Below are 16,348 nucleotides of genomic sequence, written 5' to 3'. Positions count from 1 at the left end.
AGCCTCCACTCTTGGCCACAGCCTCCATCACGTGGCGATTAAGGTGTCGGTCTTCTGTCGTGTCCATCTCTGGCAGCTCTTCATGTAACGTCTATGCAGGCCTCACCTTCAGACTCTGCTCCTCCATTACTAAAGCCTGTCAGATACAATGAGTGCATACATATAAGGCAAATGTTCACCAGAAGCCCAATTAAAAGTGCATGACTCATCAAAAAGCTATGAGCTGATTACCGGACAGTGAGAGCATTTTTTTTATGTTGGTGGTGGTGGGAGTTGTATTTACCTCCGACTGCTGCTCTTTGCTGCTTTCGTCGCATCCGTCGTCTGTGACGGTCCAAGTTTGAAGCAGGGATTTCGGAGTGCCCCATGTATAGCGTTGGAACCCAGTCAGGATTTGTTTCATCCATTTCATAGGCTGGTTTTCCTGCAATTATGCTAAGTAATTAGCAACTCTATAAATAGAACACAGTCCTGCAAAATCACACACTGAGATATTTGTTCAAATTTGCTATGACTTCAGAGCGAAATAAAACTAATAGGCTATACAATTCAATTTCAATTCAATCTTTATTGGCAGACTTCATGTCCATAAAAACAAGACAAGAAACAAGAAACACACACACACACACAACTCCCCCCCCCCACAACACAAGGTATAAACCATTAAATATATATATGTATATAAATAAGTATATAAAGCATTTGTAAAAATATAAAACCATAATATACATAAAACACAATTACTTAAAATAAATCAATAAATACACAAACACTTTAACCAGTGCTTTCTGAGACTGGATGAGTAACGGGAACCACTCACTGTCGGATCTGTAAGTGCTAAAATTATACTGTTACTCGAACCATCCAGTCGTTCTCTAAAATTGAACATTAACTTTCTTAAAAGTGCTTTAAAAGTCCAGACACCCACAGCTACAAACATCTGGCTGGCACTACCACTTCTAGGTATCCTGCAAAGGATTCTCATCGCATCATTATATGCAACATGCAGCTTCTGCATGCTACATTGTTTGTAGGATGACCACGAGGGGGCAGTATATAGCGGTGTGCAATACGCTTTAAACAAAGCCACTTTAACTGGAAGTGAACAAAAGCTGAATTTGCGTGCAATAGTATTTGCCTGCACATAGAGCTTACATCGTTGTCTGTATATGTCATCATCATCATTCATTTGCTCAGTAATAAAGTGACCGAGGTATTTCACCTTTTTATGAACTTCAAGAGTTTTTTGTGCCAGTTTAAACAAAGGGAAATTTAGCTGTTTATCCTGCTTGGTTCTACATATCAAAACAGCACTTTTAGCAGCATTGTACTCAATGTCATATTGCACACCATATTCAGTACAGACATTAAGAAGTAATATGAACTTATTTAGAACTTACCCGAATGAAAATGTCTGGAACACACCAACAGATATCTGGGGATGGCAGAGAACTGGATATCAGCTCGTCTCACAGCTGCTATCCAGGCTATACGCCTTCTTTTGGTAACATCCGACACATGAGCTCCCTGGTTTTGCTTCCAGGTGGGGAAACAATGAAAAGACAGCCCATTTTCAAGCTTATTCCCTTGCCGGTCGTGCGATCTAACGTTACAACCCATCACACAGCAAGTACGAACCATAGCTGATAATATTCGTGTGCTTTCGCTCGCTTTGTTTGGCCTACTAAAATGGCACCTCGACCAAAAATCCTGGCCGCACCCCCTCTCACGACGTCATGTTCCAAAGCCCATGCGCCATGCGAGGCCCTGTTAACCAATCAAAGGGAAGACGGCGATACACTTTAACCAATCGGCGACTCTCCCTGTGGGGAAGCGCATTGTTCAAAACTCCAAAAAGCAATCGGGTAAAGCGGCTCAGCTGGTGCTAAGAGCTCGAGACGAGGAGGGTTTGCTAAACTGATAAAGTTTTATCTCAACGTTGGCTTTTGGCGATCTATCGTAAACATTAAGCTAACGAGCTTACTGGAAACCAGGCACATTTGGACATTCCAGGAAAGTTAAAGTGAGTTTTACTTAAACGTGGGCAATACGACGTTAAACAAGATAACGTAATAGTTACAAAAAATAATATTAGATTGTAACTATAACAGTTTGACGGAGTTATGTAAGTGTGTGTTAAGCTAAATGCAATATCTACGTTTTTTGTGTGCTTGTTTTTGGTTTTGAGTGACTGCACGATTTTCCCATTTAAAACCAGGAAGAAAATCTCTTTGTTAGCATATATTGGTACTTGTAGTAGAAATCATTGTTATTAAATTTATGTTAGCTAGTATAAACATTAAAGTGACTCTGTTTAATTCACTGCAATATAGGCTCCGTTTACTACGTGCTTACTGGAGGCTAAACATGGCTACTTGCACATGTAAAGGTTCAGCACTGAGGTTTTTATTTTAGTTGCACTCAGTGCTGAGACACCTTCTTTTGAAGGCCCAAAGTCTTCTTGCTGTAACATGCAGTGAAAGGTGAAGATGGCTCGAGTGATATTTTTTTTTTTTTTTTTTTTTTTTTTTTTTTTTTAAATTTTTTGAATGCTAAACGTGGATTTGATACTTTTTAAATGCTGCTCAGTGTAACACGAAATACCATTTGGATTAAAAAGAGGGAATGAAATTGAAAAACCGAGACTTCTAAACTCGCTCATCGTAATAGCTACAAAGAATAAGCATGACAGGACCTGCTGTAGAGCAGTTGTATTGATCAGCACTAATGCCAAACTTGCCTGGTCTGGTGAAAGCCTGGGAAATATTTCCTGTTTAACTACTTAAGCAGGTTCAATTTGGCTTTAAACAGTAAACTAGTGTTCCTTTACCTGTCAGCTTGTTTGATGACGACACACCCATGTTTAACTAATTCATAGCAATGAAATGCTTGAACAGAGAATAACATCATTACATTATTATTACAAACAACACAGACACACTCGTGTGAGTGTGTTTAGTTTTTCATCTTTTATGTTGTATATTGCAGCTTTTCCAACACAAGCCTATATTATTCTTTTGAAGTGACTTGTGCACACGCCCTCAGTCAAGCCCATGTTTGAAACATTTTGTAATCCCCTTTTTAATAGAATTACTACATACTAATGAAAACGTGTTATCCTTGGAACAGATAGACGGGCATGGCGCTGTCTTTGTCATCTCCGTGTGGATGCCCCTCTGATGAGGAGGAGGAAATGGCTGTGTTTGAATCTACAGCAGCAGAACACGGAGGTTTGGCCAGACCACGTCTACCAGAGATCTCTGTTATTTCCCCGGGCCTGGACACCAGGCCATCCATTACAGGGCCGGTAAGAGTTCCCAATAAAATAAAAAAAAAAAATCATATGTCCCTCAGGTATAACAAAACATGTTCAGAACAAATCTATATGAGGTTTTTTGTGTGTGTCTATATATATAATTGATCAATATTGCCAGAGGTGTAACTGTTTTTCAAAGCCATAATTTCATACCTCTCTTTTCCTTCAGAGGAGATGAATAACAGCCCCCCCCCCCCCCCCCCCCCAAAAAAAAAGAAAGGGAGGCAGGGAAACATTCTGTTTAAACTACATCATTCTGACACATTTCCAGTTCACTTGCTATACCTCTCTGATTCTTAAACACAGCTGCTTTCTTCAGTCTGGCAGGCTTTAAATAGGCATTAAAAGCCCAGATGGGTATTGCAGTAGAGCGAGATGCAATATGTAAAATTCTAAACCCTGGGATTGCAGTTTGGTGGTGTTACACTTGTTAATATTTTTCCATTCTACCATCAAAACATTTACAAAGATGCTTGTGTGTTTAGAAAGTAGCAGTGAAATCTCAAAGCTGCGATGAAGGGGCCACTGAGAGGGTGAAGGTTTTCCTGCGCATCCGACCACTTACTGACACGGAGAGATCCAAAGGGGAAGAGCAGGTAAGACATTAAGGTCAACATTTTCGTTTCTTCTAGGATAAAAGCTTTCAGTACTCTGTAACTGTACTTGAGTCTATTTTGTTTTTCTTTTAGGGTTGTGTGGCTATTCAAGACAAAGAGACCCTGCTGCTTAAAGCTCCAAATGACTCTCAGAACATGAGAGCAGCAGAACGAGGCATCACTCCGAGTATTCACAAGTTCAGTTTCACGAAGGTAGGAGAGTCATATGTGTAGCTCCTCTTTACTTAAACATACTGTTTCCAAAACTGAAAACCCATTCAGAAAAAGAAACTGTAGTAATCACGTAATAATATTTTCAGAGAAGAACTTTAATGTAGTGGGGAAAATGGGAATGCTGGAGTGAAACAGACCAGTGAAGATGTTTTTTTCTTTAAATTTCCCCTTAGATATTTGGTCCTGAGACAGCGCAGCAACAGTTTTATGAGAGCACAATGAAGGCGATGATAAACGATGTGCTTCGAGGAGAAAATAGACTTCTCTACACTTATGGTGTAACCAATTCTGGAAAGACGTACACCATTCAGGGTGAGTTATTTTCTGTTCTGCAGATATTACTTGGACACAAAAATCCCAGGGTTAATTACAAGGTTTGTTCATTATGTAATCACACAACATAAACCATGCTTCTCAAACTTTTGCCTGCAGGCAGCGGTCGAGAGGCAGGCCTGCTGCCCCGGGCTTTAGTGTCCCTGTTTAGGAAACTGCAGGGCCGTCTGTATGGTGGCATGAACCTGAAGCCTGTCTTGTACCAGGATGTGAGGCAGCTCAGTGCCAATGAGGTCAAGGCAGAGGAAATCCGCAGAAACTCTCTGCTCAAAGAGGTAAACAGAAATAGGACTTTTAAAGGCCTTACAGCATTACTCTGGAACACATTGTAGCAACAAGGTGAACTTTAGGATGCATTTGGACATTGTGGTGTTCCAAACGTATGTGACTACACTTTGGTATATTTGACATATTCTTTTCCTTGCAGACTGCTACTTGGTTAAATGTTTGCCTGCAGATGAATTATGCATCTTCTGATTCTCCTTCCTCTTGTGGATTTCAGGATGGGAATTCTCGTTGCACTGGCACCACCACAATCTGGGATAGTGGCATCGGAGGACTGTCTGCTACCACTACCTTTGGCACTCAGCTGGAAGGTGAGGATTTTCATTCCTAAATGGAGTCAATTTTCTGCTAAACACACCACATGCTGTATTTGGAGTGGAATAGTTTGTGTTTGATGAGTACACAGCACTGTTTACAATATAAGAACACAAAAAGAAGTCAACCTCAGCGTTGTTTGTGCAGCACATACCAATTTCCAGTTTAAACACTGCTTTCTTTATATTAAAATCATTACTGCCTTAAAAAACAAAAACAAACATGTGACTTTTAATTTGCCTCTGCAGACACGGACAGTGTTTGTCTGGAGCCGGACAGCCTGTCGCACAGCGGAGGGGAAGATCTCGAGGAAGGAGTGCAGTTTTCAATCTGGGTGTCCTTTTATGAAATCTACAACGAGTTCCTGTACGACCTACTGGACGCCTCGCCCTCCCTGCAGCCCCGGAAGAGAGTCACATTGCGGCTAAGCGACGACAAGCAGGGCAACCCCTACGTGAAAGGTAACAGTGGCTCATTCACAGGAATGGAGTTAAAACTAGATCAAAGTATGTTGGCCTGAACTTCCTGAGGCTCATTCCCACCAGGCAGCCGCTCTCATCTGATGTATGTTACGCTTCATCAGGCAGGAAATGATGTTTAAAAACTGTAAATTGCTTCTTTCATTTTCCCCCTGCCTTTTCCTCAATTCTACCTGCAGTCTTTGTACACTTTGTGTTTGTGGGAGTGCATCAACACACCACAATGAATGAGTGCATGAATAAAGAACTTTACAAAAGATGGTCACGACTTTAAACACTACGTTAGCTTTATTCATGTGTTTCCTGTATAACAGCATGTAACTACTGCTGCAGCTCCTTCACGTGCAACACATTGTGCTTCTTCCTGTTCTATCAGACCTGACCTGGATCCAGATCCGCAGCGCCGAGGAAGCCTGGAGGATTCTGAGAGTTGGGCGTCGCAACCAAAGCTTCGCCAGCACCCACCTCAACCAGAACTCCAGTCGCAGGTAGGAGCATGTTAAATGACGTGTTTACCTATTGAAACCTTAATTTGATTTACACTTGTGGACACTCTGATCGTAAACGTATCACTTACACAGCCACAGCATCTTTTCCCTCCGTGTCCTGCACGTCCACCCTGGAGCAAATTCAGGCCAGGCCATGCACATCAGCGAGTAAGTTGGCTTTTAATTACCCAGTCTTGATTTCAGTTTCGGGTCATTTTAACTTGTATTGATTAGAGTTTGTAAAGGTGATAATGTAAGTCTGTCTCCTTTTTAGGCTGACTGTGTGTGATTTGGCTGGGTCCGAACGCTGTAAAGATCAGCGTAATGGTGAGAGGATGAAGGAGGCCAACAACATTAACACCTCCCTCCTAACACTGGGGCGCTGCATTGCTGCCCTGAGGCACAACCAGAGCAATAAGTACGTTTTAAAATGTTTAGGTGGTGTAGTAAATTAGAGAAATGGTTGAAACAATCATCTTGTGGAGCTTTTTACTGCTTTTCTGCTCTCAAGATCGAAAATGCTAAATTGCTATAAATTTTCTTCACGTCAGCTTCTGCAGTAATTAAATTATTGATCCGCTAATTTATGGCGTGTGGATTTCCTGCACTAAATCAACTTTTACAGCTTTTAGGGCGTTTTTGTTTTTTGCTAGTGTACATATAAAGATTTAATGACCAAATGGGTTTTAATATATGTTTTCCTACTGCATCAACAGGTCACGGCCTCCTCAAGTGGTGCCTTTCAGGGACAGTAAGCTGACCCGTGTCCTGCAGGGTTTCTTCTGTGGGCGAGGAATCTCCACCATGGTGGTCAACATCAATCCATGTGCATCCATCTATGACGAGACCCTCCAGGCCCTCAAATTCTCTGCTATTGCTACCCAAGTAAGAAACTCACTTGTACACGAGTACCTGAGTGGCTGGTTTAGTTTTGCGTCCTGTGTGAGATCAATCAAATGTGCCGTTTCTCTTCTTTAAGCTCGTCCACGGCCCGTCCACGAAGACCAGAGTGGCCTACATCCTGTCTTTACTTCGTGATCCAACAGGAAATGGTAATGACAGCACAGTGATGGAGGAGGAAGAGGATGAGAGTGATGTCGACGATGGAGATATCACCATGTTAGATACTAAGGTAACATCCTCTGCTTTCTATGTAACATCTAAATATTAAGCACTTTTATTTCACTGACAAAATAAATCAACCTTTTATTTTGAAACACTACTTAAACCAAGTAACCGTAACATCTTAAATGTGTCAAAAACTGTCAAAAGTCTATTGTTCTAACAGCCGACTGTTCTACATTAAGGCTTTGCTGCAGGCCATTGATGTTCTGAAGAGAGAGGTGCAGCGCCAGCGGGAAGAGAAAGAAGTCCTAGAAGCAAATGTGAGAGAGCAGGTGGTCTCTGAGATGATGGAGGTCATCTCTAGAATGCAAGATGGTTTCAGGTGTGTGTGGGTGCTTGTTTGAATCTGAAATGCCAATTTAAAGGCTTTTTTTTTTTTTTTTTTTGTAATACTTTTTAGTGGTAAGGAGCAGTAGGCACATCTAATAGTGTTTTCTTGGCAGGGATTTGGGAGAAATGTGTTGTTTAACTGTTTTCGTAATGACTACATATAGCAACATTTTATATCTTCTCACCCTGTAGTGAGACACTGGATGCTGAGAGGGCGCTCATTGAAGAGAGGTATGAAGACAAGATAAATAGCCTGCAGAAACACCTGAAGAAATTCTACACCCAGGAGCTGAAGGTCAGTTAATGACTTGAAAGTTTGTAATGCTTTGCATTCTCTGCAAATTAAGCATTCGCAACTGTTTGCGATGCTCTCGCTGAATCTCTACCAAATTTATTTCCGTTCTCCCAGGAACGTGATCAGGAGATTGAAGCTCTGTCTGCTGCTCTTGAGGAAAAAAAGAAGGCAAATGAAGCAGCCCCCGTGACGGCGCCACCTGGAGACTCTGAGGGCCCTCGCCGCTCTCAGCGCGTCAGTACGCAGAATGAACTCGGCAGACTGCGCACTGAACTCGACCAGTGCCGCACTGAGCTGTGCACCAAGACTCAAGGTACAGTCTGACTGGAAGATTTCTGATTATATGCACAAGGATATTGTTCATGATGGCTGACTGATTTGTTCTGTTTGTCTGAGCAGAGGTGACAAAGCTTAAGATGCAGCTGGAAGTGCCAGGTAGTGCTGGCACTCTCACCTCTGCTGCTGACCGCAAGCTGGAGGAGGGTCAGCGGGTCAGTACATGCTCTACACAAACTCACTGCTGCATGTGAGTCTCTGGACTGTTTGAAAGATTATAATTTGTATGTGTGTGTATATATTTCTTGTTTTTTTACAACAGAACCTGCGTCAGCTGCGGCTCAATCTGCAGAGGCTGGGGGTGGACCTGCAGTCTGGTGAAAGAGCCTGCTGTCGCAACACAGGAGGGGAGAGGCTGCGCCACGCTTTAACAGCTGCAGATGAGACTTTAGCCAAACAGGTAGAGTCAAGCAATGTGCAGTGTGCAATTTGCACATTCAGTTTTACTTGTAAACTAAGATTTTCTTTAAATTATTTAACAGGGTGCTCAGCCCTCTGTGTTCTGCAACAGCTGAGAAAGTATTGAACACATTTTGCAAACTGCATGTTAAATTTCCATCAGTGCAGAGTTTAAAAGCGCCTTTTCCTCCTAGTTAGAAGCAGCTTGTGAGGATAAAATGCACAAACTCTTTCAACAAACCTGCATTATATTATGAGCAGTTCTCATTTTAAACTCTTTGTTGTTTTCTTCTCCTAACTCACTTGCACCGGCAGATTTTAAACTAAAACAAGGTTTCTAACATCTGCACAAAGCTGTCAATGAGCTAGAGCATGTTTAGCTGTTGCTTTTTGCCTCACCTTCTGAAACTAAACAGCCCTCCCTTCCCTCTCTGCTCCTGTCTAACCTCACCCCCTGTCAACTGACTACTTCTTCTCAGGGCCAGATCCTTATGGAGCTCCAGAACGACCTGATGCTGGTCAAAGCCGACTTGAGGCGGAAAGCGCAGACCCTGGCCCAAACACAGTCCCTCCCTCCCCAGCTGCCCCCATCTGGCTTTGCTGCCCCCAGCATGCTGGGCTCCTGCAAAAGGAGAGGCTGTGGCGCCGGCGCACCGAACGACCCCGAAAACCGTCCGCCGCAAAAACGACAGTTTTTCCAGTCTCTGTTCCCATCTCGCACCCCAACACGTAAATACAACACCCGTGCTGCCGAGGATGCAAATCTGACCCCCTCCTCAAGGATTTTGCGGTCCCGTCAGCCATCTCCACCTCCTAGTCCGGTCGTCACCCCTCGTAATCTCAGGGGGAAGTACTGAGCTTTAAAGCAAACTAAGTTGCTGTTGTCTTTATAATATTTTTTTATGTTTTTCTACTTTAACTATATTATTGGCATCAACTGAACTGTTAATGCTTTAAGCTGAGGTAAAGCTGCTTAGTGACTGTATGGTTAAAATAGTGCATGTGTGTTAATCAACCTGCTCTGCCTCTGCAACTCCACTTTGTGCCTTTGTGCTGTACTCTCCCTCCACCACTCAATATAAATCCTACAAACACATTTGAGCAGCCTGAATATAATCATGCTTTAAAACTGTAGTAAATTATTTTACCCTTTCCAGTCAGTTCCTGCAAAGACTGTGCTGTAAACTATTTACACATAACCCGTACTGATGAGCAATGAAGTGAGAAGTCAAATTCCCATTTATATGCTCTGTGCTGTAAACTTTAGACTGTTGTGTGTGTGTGATCGTTCATTCATATATACATGTTAATCTTGTCTGACTGTTTGCTCTTGAACATTTTATTTGGGATTCTTTTTGTATTATTGCACTATTGACCATTAAACCTTACCAAAAACAAGAAATGAGTATTTACTGTATGCGATGCTGCACCGTGCATACTGACCTGTCCAGTGCTTACTACAGGTACGCTGATTGTTTTCACATTTCCAGCAAAGACAATGTCATGGGCTGGACAAATGGTCAGGATTGCTAGTTTTACAAAAACAAATGCAGTTTATTATGTAAATTCCAACGCAGCCCTCGTCAAGATAACCTTCAGAGCAGTTTCATGTCACAGGATAGATAAATTGTCCTTTTTTTTCTTTTTTTTTTTTAAGCCAATGAAGAAGAGAGTTGGTGTCAGGGTGTAAATGAGATGAGGTTCAGGGGAGACACCCTCCTGACTGGAGTGTTGTTGTTTGAGAGTGGTGCAAACAGGTCTGCTGAAGGCGTCTCGATTTGATCTCTGACCTGTGAGATCTGCCGCAACAGAGCCTTTCCTTCCTCACGTGCCTGCAAGACGAGGCATGACCGATCAGTACCGACCACACAACAGCAACTAAAACAAGATGCTCAAATCGTACAGGAACACTTACGTCATTGTAGTCACAACAGCGCTGAGCGCAAAGGGATGCCTCATCATAGAGCTTGTTCTTGAAATAGTACTGGCCCAGGTACCGCAGGGCTGTGCTCACCTCAGCATGCTCCAGTTGTTCCTGACAAGACTTAGTTTGGTTAGAACTATATTCCTTTATATTAATGCAATACATGACCTGGAGCACAAGTGGGAAAAACGGAGCCAGAGGGCTGGAACCTCCAGCCACCGATGTCATCATCTTAATTGTTCCCATTTGGCTAATTAACACATGAGTAAAACAGCAGAAAATGAACTAATGCAATGATGCATTTCTGTATTTCATTGGTATTTAAGTCTGAGTTATCTCTGCAAGCAAAAACAATCTGCTGGCTTTGGCCCTGGGGGGGACAACAGCTAATTTCATTGCTCTGGTCATTTTATAAATACACAAAGTATTAAAAGCTAAATTGTTGCAGAACAATAGCTAAGTTATGTTAGTCATGTGACACGTTCCTCTACACAGGCTTCAGTTGCATGCAAGTGAAGCCTGTCCAAATGCTCAAAACACTGTCAACAGTTTCTCTATATTAAAGAATCTGTTTATAGAGATCACCTAAATAACAGCATAATTGGATTTCCTTCATATTTATGATCATGTATTGTAAGGGTAATGCTGGATTTTGATGACGGCTGAACAGTTGTCTGGAGTCAATATTTACAACATAAAACATTGTGTTAAATCAGTTGCCTGCGCAGCGGTGATAATCAGACAGACACTGTGTGGATGTAGGCTAAAGTTGACATAGCATTTAAAGGGATTATTTTATTTAATGAACCTTTTCACTGTAAACCAGACAGTTTAAAAAATTGAAATGCCTTTTTCAAGATCTGGCCTTTGTTTACTGTCTAAAACTCTGTCTGGTCCCCAGGAAAAGAAACATGCTGGCAATCCTAGACCCTGAGAATATGAGTGTCAGAGCTTAATTTAAAGTGCTTACCCCACAAGAGAAAATGTCTTGAATGTAAAGCATGTAACACTGGGCAGCATCGTCAGACTCATTCAGCTGTTCGTGGAGCCTGACAAAAATAACAAACAACCAGAAAAATAAATATATAAAAAAGGAAAATAAATATCGAGCAGCAGATCAGAGCCGCGTTTCTTCAGAGCACTGTTGTTCAGCTCAATATAGTGATAAACACTTACTTTGCCAGTTTGAGCAGAGCCATTTTCTCTACATCTCCGACAGAATATGCTCTCCAGTAACACTTCACAAAAATAAATCCATGACACAAGTTAGAATCAAGCCAAAAGCTTTGGAACTGACTACAGAAACTACTGTTAATTACTGGCAATGGGTAGATGTGTACCTTCTTGGCTTCAGCTTGCTGTGACAGTTTTTCGTAGCTTTCACCCAGTGCAACCAACATGCGAGAGTCATTCGGCCTGAGAAAAAAACAACAACAAGTGTTTATATATATGTATTTTTAAATTTAATATTTAAGTTTTCTTCCAAAAACCGTCCATTCTTTGTAACAGCAGCATGAAATATCATCTGCTTAGCTTAAGTCCAAACCTGAGCTGGTGAGCCTTTCGATAATAGTACAAACAGTAAAAGGGCATCTTGAGGATCTCGTATGTCTGACCCAGACCATACCAGGCACGGTAGTCTCGCTTATTCACTTCAATGGCATGTCTGAGGAAGAAAAAGGACACCGGACTAAAATCATAAATCCGTTTAAACCTCCAGACCTGTGTCACCTGATAATAAATACATCCTGATGATGCAGATGCTGAGCGCAACTATGAGATATCCAGACTGACCTGTAGGCTTGAATGGCAGCTGAAGTGTTTTTCATTTCCATGTACTCGTGTCCCATGAGTGTCCAGGCACCGAGACAGCGAGGGTTCAGTTTGAGGGCCCGCTGGAAGTAGAGAGCTGCTTTCTCATGCTGAGAGCGTAAGCTGTAATAGTTACCTGTGGATCAGACACACGACTTACTGCAGTGCAGGAAACACTAGTTTTCTTTTACAACATATATTATGGATTACATGTACATAATGAACGATCCATTTTGTTTTAAAACTAGCATAAGTAACGTCCTCTTGCAGCCGGTGACCTCTAATCTCATTAGTTCAATGCTTACCGATAACGCAGCACGTCTCCACTCTGTACTTGTCAATCTCCACCAGGTTGTGGGCCAAATAGCTCAACTCTGGCTTCATGCTCTGTGGAAACATGATTACAATCAGCAACACTACAAAATTTCAGTTATGATACTGACTTTCCTATTTTTCAACAATTTTTTTTACTTTGACCCCTCACTGAAATAATACAGAAACTGGCCCACATGTCTTTGTGCAAACCACATCAGTCCTACTGATTATTGACTAATGTTCTTCAGATCTCACATTGCAATTGGCATACACTTACTTTGACATAAAGCAGATTTGAGAATGTGTCCATGTTGTCGATACGATACGGATCCTGCTCCCTCAGCTCATTGAACAGAGCCAAAGCTTGATCAATATCTGAAAGAAGGGGAGACAGCGTGCTGTAAGACTAGGCCCGCTTACATGCCATTCATCAGAAATTCAAAATTTCCACTGAAAAAGTAGAGAAAAAAAACAAACCTCTGATATTGTGGTAGGCCACAGCAATCTGTGAGATGATGTAGGTACTTTTCGAAAAGCCAGCCTCTATTAGGTTCTGGTATTTTTGCAATGCTTCTTTGATCATCTGCAGCTCTGTGTACATGTGGGCCATGAAGAAGTCTTTAATCCAGCAGTCTGGCAGAGACAGTGACTTCAGCTGAGGGGAAGCGGTAGAAGCAGACAGAGTCACTTCAAGGTGTAAATATTTCTGAACATTTACTGAATATGTGGACCCTGTATTTTAAAATTATTTTTAAAAAAGGACTGATTTTTTAATTGAAACTGTTGCTGTGGATTTGGCGAGTTAGCTTATGGAAATAAATGCTATCAGTTTCCACAGTTTCTGTGTGTCAGAACATAAGGCTTGTTACCATTTCAATATTGGTGACAAGGTTACTGAGCTCCAGCCATGCGCCCCAGTGCAGTGGAAGTGCATGTATTCCCTCAACAAACACGTCCACGGCCTCTTTCGGAAGATCCAGCTTTCTTAGAACCACCCCATACCTGTGTGTTCACACAGACACAAACATGACATCATCTGTAAGTAATCCACTGTATACGTCTGCATAATGGCAGTAATGTGTTTCACTATGGATGAGCAATCTTACAGATAGAGGGTGAAGCCGTCCAACTCTCCTGCAGTATGCTTCTTACTGAGCTCGACCCTTAGCTCGCGCAAAGCTTCATTGCGCACCTGACCCTTCTCCAGAGGGCCTAAAACACAGAAAATATACAAATACGCTATAAAGACGAATACAATTCCTCATTTTTATCTTTTATGGGTCTAAAAGAAGAATTCCTCACCCAGGCTGTCCACAGTCTCATCATCCTTCTTTTTCTCGCCCGACTGAAAAAAGAAAAAACAGAAGGATAATGACAAAATGTGTTACAAATGCAACGATCAAAGTAAAATCGGGCTTCCTATGAAATAAAAAGGAAGGATCAAAAGGACGTGGGCATGCTCGACATCTACAGAATCTTACCAGATAGCGAGAATACATATAGAGGAAATAAGCTTTCTGACTGCGACAGCCTTTCAGAAAGTAAGCAGCACGATCATATTCTTTCAGGTCAAAGTATGATTTGGCCAGTGTAAGTGCATCCAGGTCTTGTGCATCTTCCTGCATGATGACAAATAAGAGCCATTTGAATAACATCATTAAGTTATTACAAGATCATCTTAATATCTACATTGCAAGAACTGTCAACAGGGGGCAATATACACATGTGAAAAATAATATTCTGCCACCTGCCAGAAAATCTGTCTGTCTTTATTGTCTTTTAATTCTTATCAAACTTTAGATAAATTCCAGATCATTATTTATTCATATTATATTATAGTATGAAAATTATCACCACACCCATATCCACATATCCTAAACGATCAAAATTAAAGACAAACACATTTTGAAAAGATTGTGTGCGCAGACAAATCTTGATATAGCCAATTCCTGTTCTACACACCTGTTAACTAAACAGTAAAACATCAGCGTTCCCACAATGCCACTGAGTGACTTCTTCCTTTATCACAATGGACACTGGCACTGGGGTTTATTTGGAGATTCTACACAACATCCTTCAAGTGTATACACAAACACGCAAGTGTCATTAATGAAAATACAACAAATACGGCACTTTAATTACTAATTGCTATTTCGATCCATTTTAGTAAATGTACTAACCTTTTAACACCCAGTTAAAATCTCGATTATACTCCAGTTGCATTAAAACTCACTGATGAGCCTAGAGTTCAATTTTCTTGCACAACCAGGGTGTCGGTTTCTCTATGAAAATAATACTCCAGGGAGGTTTGCACAACATCGGACCGGTTTGTGCAAAACCTTAAGCACTCTGGATCTGCAGTTCACTTGCACTAGTATTTCTGGAGGAGTCCAAACATAAAACTAGACCTGAGCCATAAAGCATTAAGGGTTGTCCTCCACAAGACGGGAGTCATGCCACAGGTAATATATCAGATTCCAATGTAATGTAGTAATAATGGAGCTATAAAACACGTGTTTACAAGTGACAATTTTGCACCGTTTCACAGACACGAATGAAGAACTGGAACAAACTGTACTGCATGTGAAAGAACGAAGAAATAAGAAAAAGAAACATCAGTAACAACTGAAACCCAGAAGGGTCCTCAGTCATGACAGTTTTACAAACCTCTGTTAAAGGGGATGTTGGTGGCAGTTCATCCTTTGGCAGAGGATCCAAAGCAAATGCCAATTCAGAAGCCCTAAAATGTAAAGGAACAGCCGCAATTTTAATATTAACACCTAAGTGCAACATTTAGCATTAGATTTCTTCCTCATCTGACATCAGTTCGTTTATTTCCATTCATCTAAACTCCCCAGTTTTAATTTACTGATCAAAAACAACTGAATAGAGAGACGACCTGAACCAAGTTATGCCTCAGGCACAGGCAACACTGACGTTACACATAGTGGACTTTGTCAACACAACTAGTAAATCTACATATACGGTCTGCTTATGTTTAAGGTGACACTGACAGCAAAGTTAACGGCAATAAACAGCTAGCTAATACAGAGACTGATTTTTTTTTAATCAGTGCTAACGCAGCTAACACGTAACTAGACGTCAACGCTTACTGTAAAGAGCAAAAAGACTGCCAGCTAATGGCACATTATTCACTGGGAGTCTCACCACTTTGCGCTGTGTAAAAGTCCTCTTTCTTTGCAAAGCGATATCACCGATATTAGCTGTTTTTTTATTTGTACCAGATCCCCAAACTCACTACAGAGAGCCGCCATTTTCATATTTGACCAAGCAAGTACGCTATTGGTGGAAGTTTCAAAGAGGCTGTCCCTCTTCCTCTTCCGCTTTTCCTCCAAAATAAAACCCTCTCTGTCAATATTCCGTCTCAAAACTAGTAAAAAGGTAAAAACTTGGTAAAAAGGAAAGTACACCCTCGTTCATTTCTAAGATTTTGCATAAAAGGACATAAAAATGGATCTGTCCTGGATTTTAAAATGAGAAAAATTCAATTCAGTTTTATTTATATGGCTTCAAATCACAACAACATATAGTCTTTATAGTGCAAGGCAAAGAAGAATTGAAATTATAGAGAGAAACCCTTAACAAACATACTACCCCCAGTAAGCCAGCTCTTGGCGACAGTGGGAAGGAAAAACTTCCTTTTAACAGGAAAAAATCTCAGGGAGGGACAGCCATCTGTCTCCACCGGTGAGTTGAGGAAGGCAGGATAAAAGGCACTCTGTGGAAGAGAGTGAAAGATTAATGA

General features: G+C 41.4%; 2 protein-coding genes across 2 annotated transcripts; one reads left to right on the top strand and one right to left on the bottom strand.

Moving 5' to 3' along the window:
• The first annotated feature begins 1,837 nt into the window (after positions 1–1,837).
• On the top strand, positions 1,838–9,782 carry kif20a (kinesin family member 20A). The gene is made up of 19 exons (XM_040032949.1): positions 1,838–2,023; positions 3,130–3,307; positions 3,802–3,912; positions 4,006–4,125; positions 4,320–4,458; positions 4,579–4,754; positions 4,982–5,075; positions 5,328–5,540; positions 5,935–6,046; positions 6,140–6,214; positions 6,321–6,464; positions 6,763–6,931; positions 7,026–7,178; positions 7,354–7,493; positions 7,694–7,796; positions 7,911–8,109; positions 8,196–8,287; positions 8,395–8,532; positions 9,011–9,782. The coding sequence occupies exons 2-19, from the start codon at positions 3,140–3,142 to the stop codon at positions 9,386–9,388; spliced, it is 2,724 nt and encodes a 907-aa protein (XP_039888883.1). The 5' UTR covers positions 1,838–2,023; positions 3,130–3,139; the 3' UTR covers positions 9,389–9,782.
• A 282-nt stretch (positions 9,783–10,064) lies between these two features.
• cdc23 (CDC23 (cell division cycle 23, yeast, homolog)) lies at positions 10,065–15,893 on the bottom strand. The gene is made up of 16 exons (XM_040032950.1): positions 15,751–15,893; positions 15,250–15,322; positions 14,064–14,201; positions 13,885–13,927; positions 13,689–13,794; positions 13,452–13,584; positions 13,060–13,237; positions 12,860–12,957; positions 12,573–12,654; positions 12,250–12,403; positions 12,002–12,121; positions 11,796–11,871; positions 11,632–11,693; positions 11,426–11,504; positions 10,447–10,566; positions 10,065–10,363 (listed from the first exon to the last, which is right to left on the bottom strand). Exons 1-16 carry the CDS (start codon positions 15,861–15,863, stop codon positions 10,211–10,213), a joined length of 1,728 nt encoding a protein of 575 aa, XP_039888884.1. The 5' UTR covers positions 15,864–15,893; the 3' UTR covers positions 10,065–10,210.
• Between the last annotated feature and the right edge of the window lie 455 nt (positions 15,894–16,348).

The sequence above is a fragment of the Simochromis diagramma genome, unplaced genomic scaffold (genome assembly GCF_900408965.1).
Source record: "Simochromis diagramma unplaced genomic scaffold, fSimDia1.1 OVJJ01000216.1, whole genome shotgun sequence".
Lineage (NCBI taxonomy): Eukaryota > Metazoa > Chordata > Actinopteri > Cichliformes > Cichlidae > Simochromis > Simochromis diagramma.
The sequence above is the reverse complement of the archived record's forward strand: the minus strand, read 5'-3'. Positions and strand labels throughout refer to the sequence as shown.

Bases quoted from the DNA above. Each gene is read 5' to 3' on its own strand.
- kif20a (XM_040032949.1), top strand. From the start codon at position 3,140: ATGGCGCTGTCTTTGTCATCTCCGTGTGGATGCCCCTCTGATGAGGAG. The intron at 3,308-3,801 runs GTAAGAGTTCCC...TTGTGTGTTTAG, and splicing joins GGCCATCCATTACAGGGCCG to AAAGTAGCAGTGAAATCTCA. The intron at 6,215-6,320 runs GTAAGTTGGCTT...TCTCCTTTTTAG, and splicing joins CAGGCCATGCACATCAGCGA to GCTGACTGTGTGTGATTTGG.
- cdc23 (XM_040032950.1), bottom strand. From the start codon at position 15,863: ATGAAAATGGCGGCTCTCTGTAGTGAGTTTGGGGATCTGGTACAAATA. The intron at 13,928-14,063 runs GTAAGATTCTGT...TTCTTTTTTCAG, and splicing joins ATATGTATTCTCGCTATCTG to TCGGGCGAGAAAAAGAAGGA. The intron at 13,585-13,688 runs GTAAGATTGCTC...GTGAACACACAG, and splicing joins GACGGCTTCACCCTCTATCT to GTATGGGGTGGTTCTAAGAA.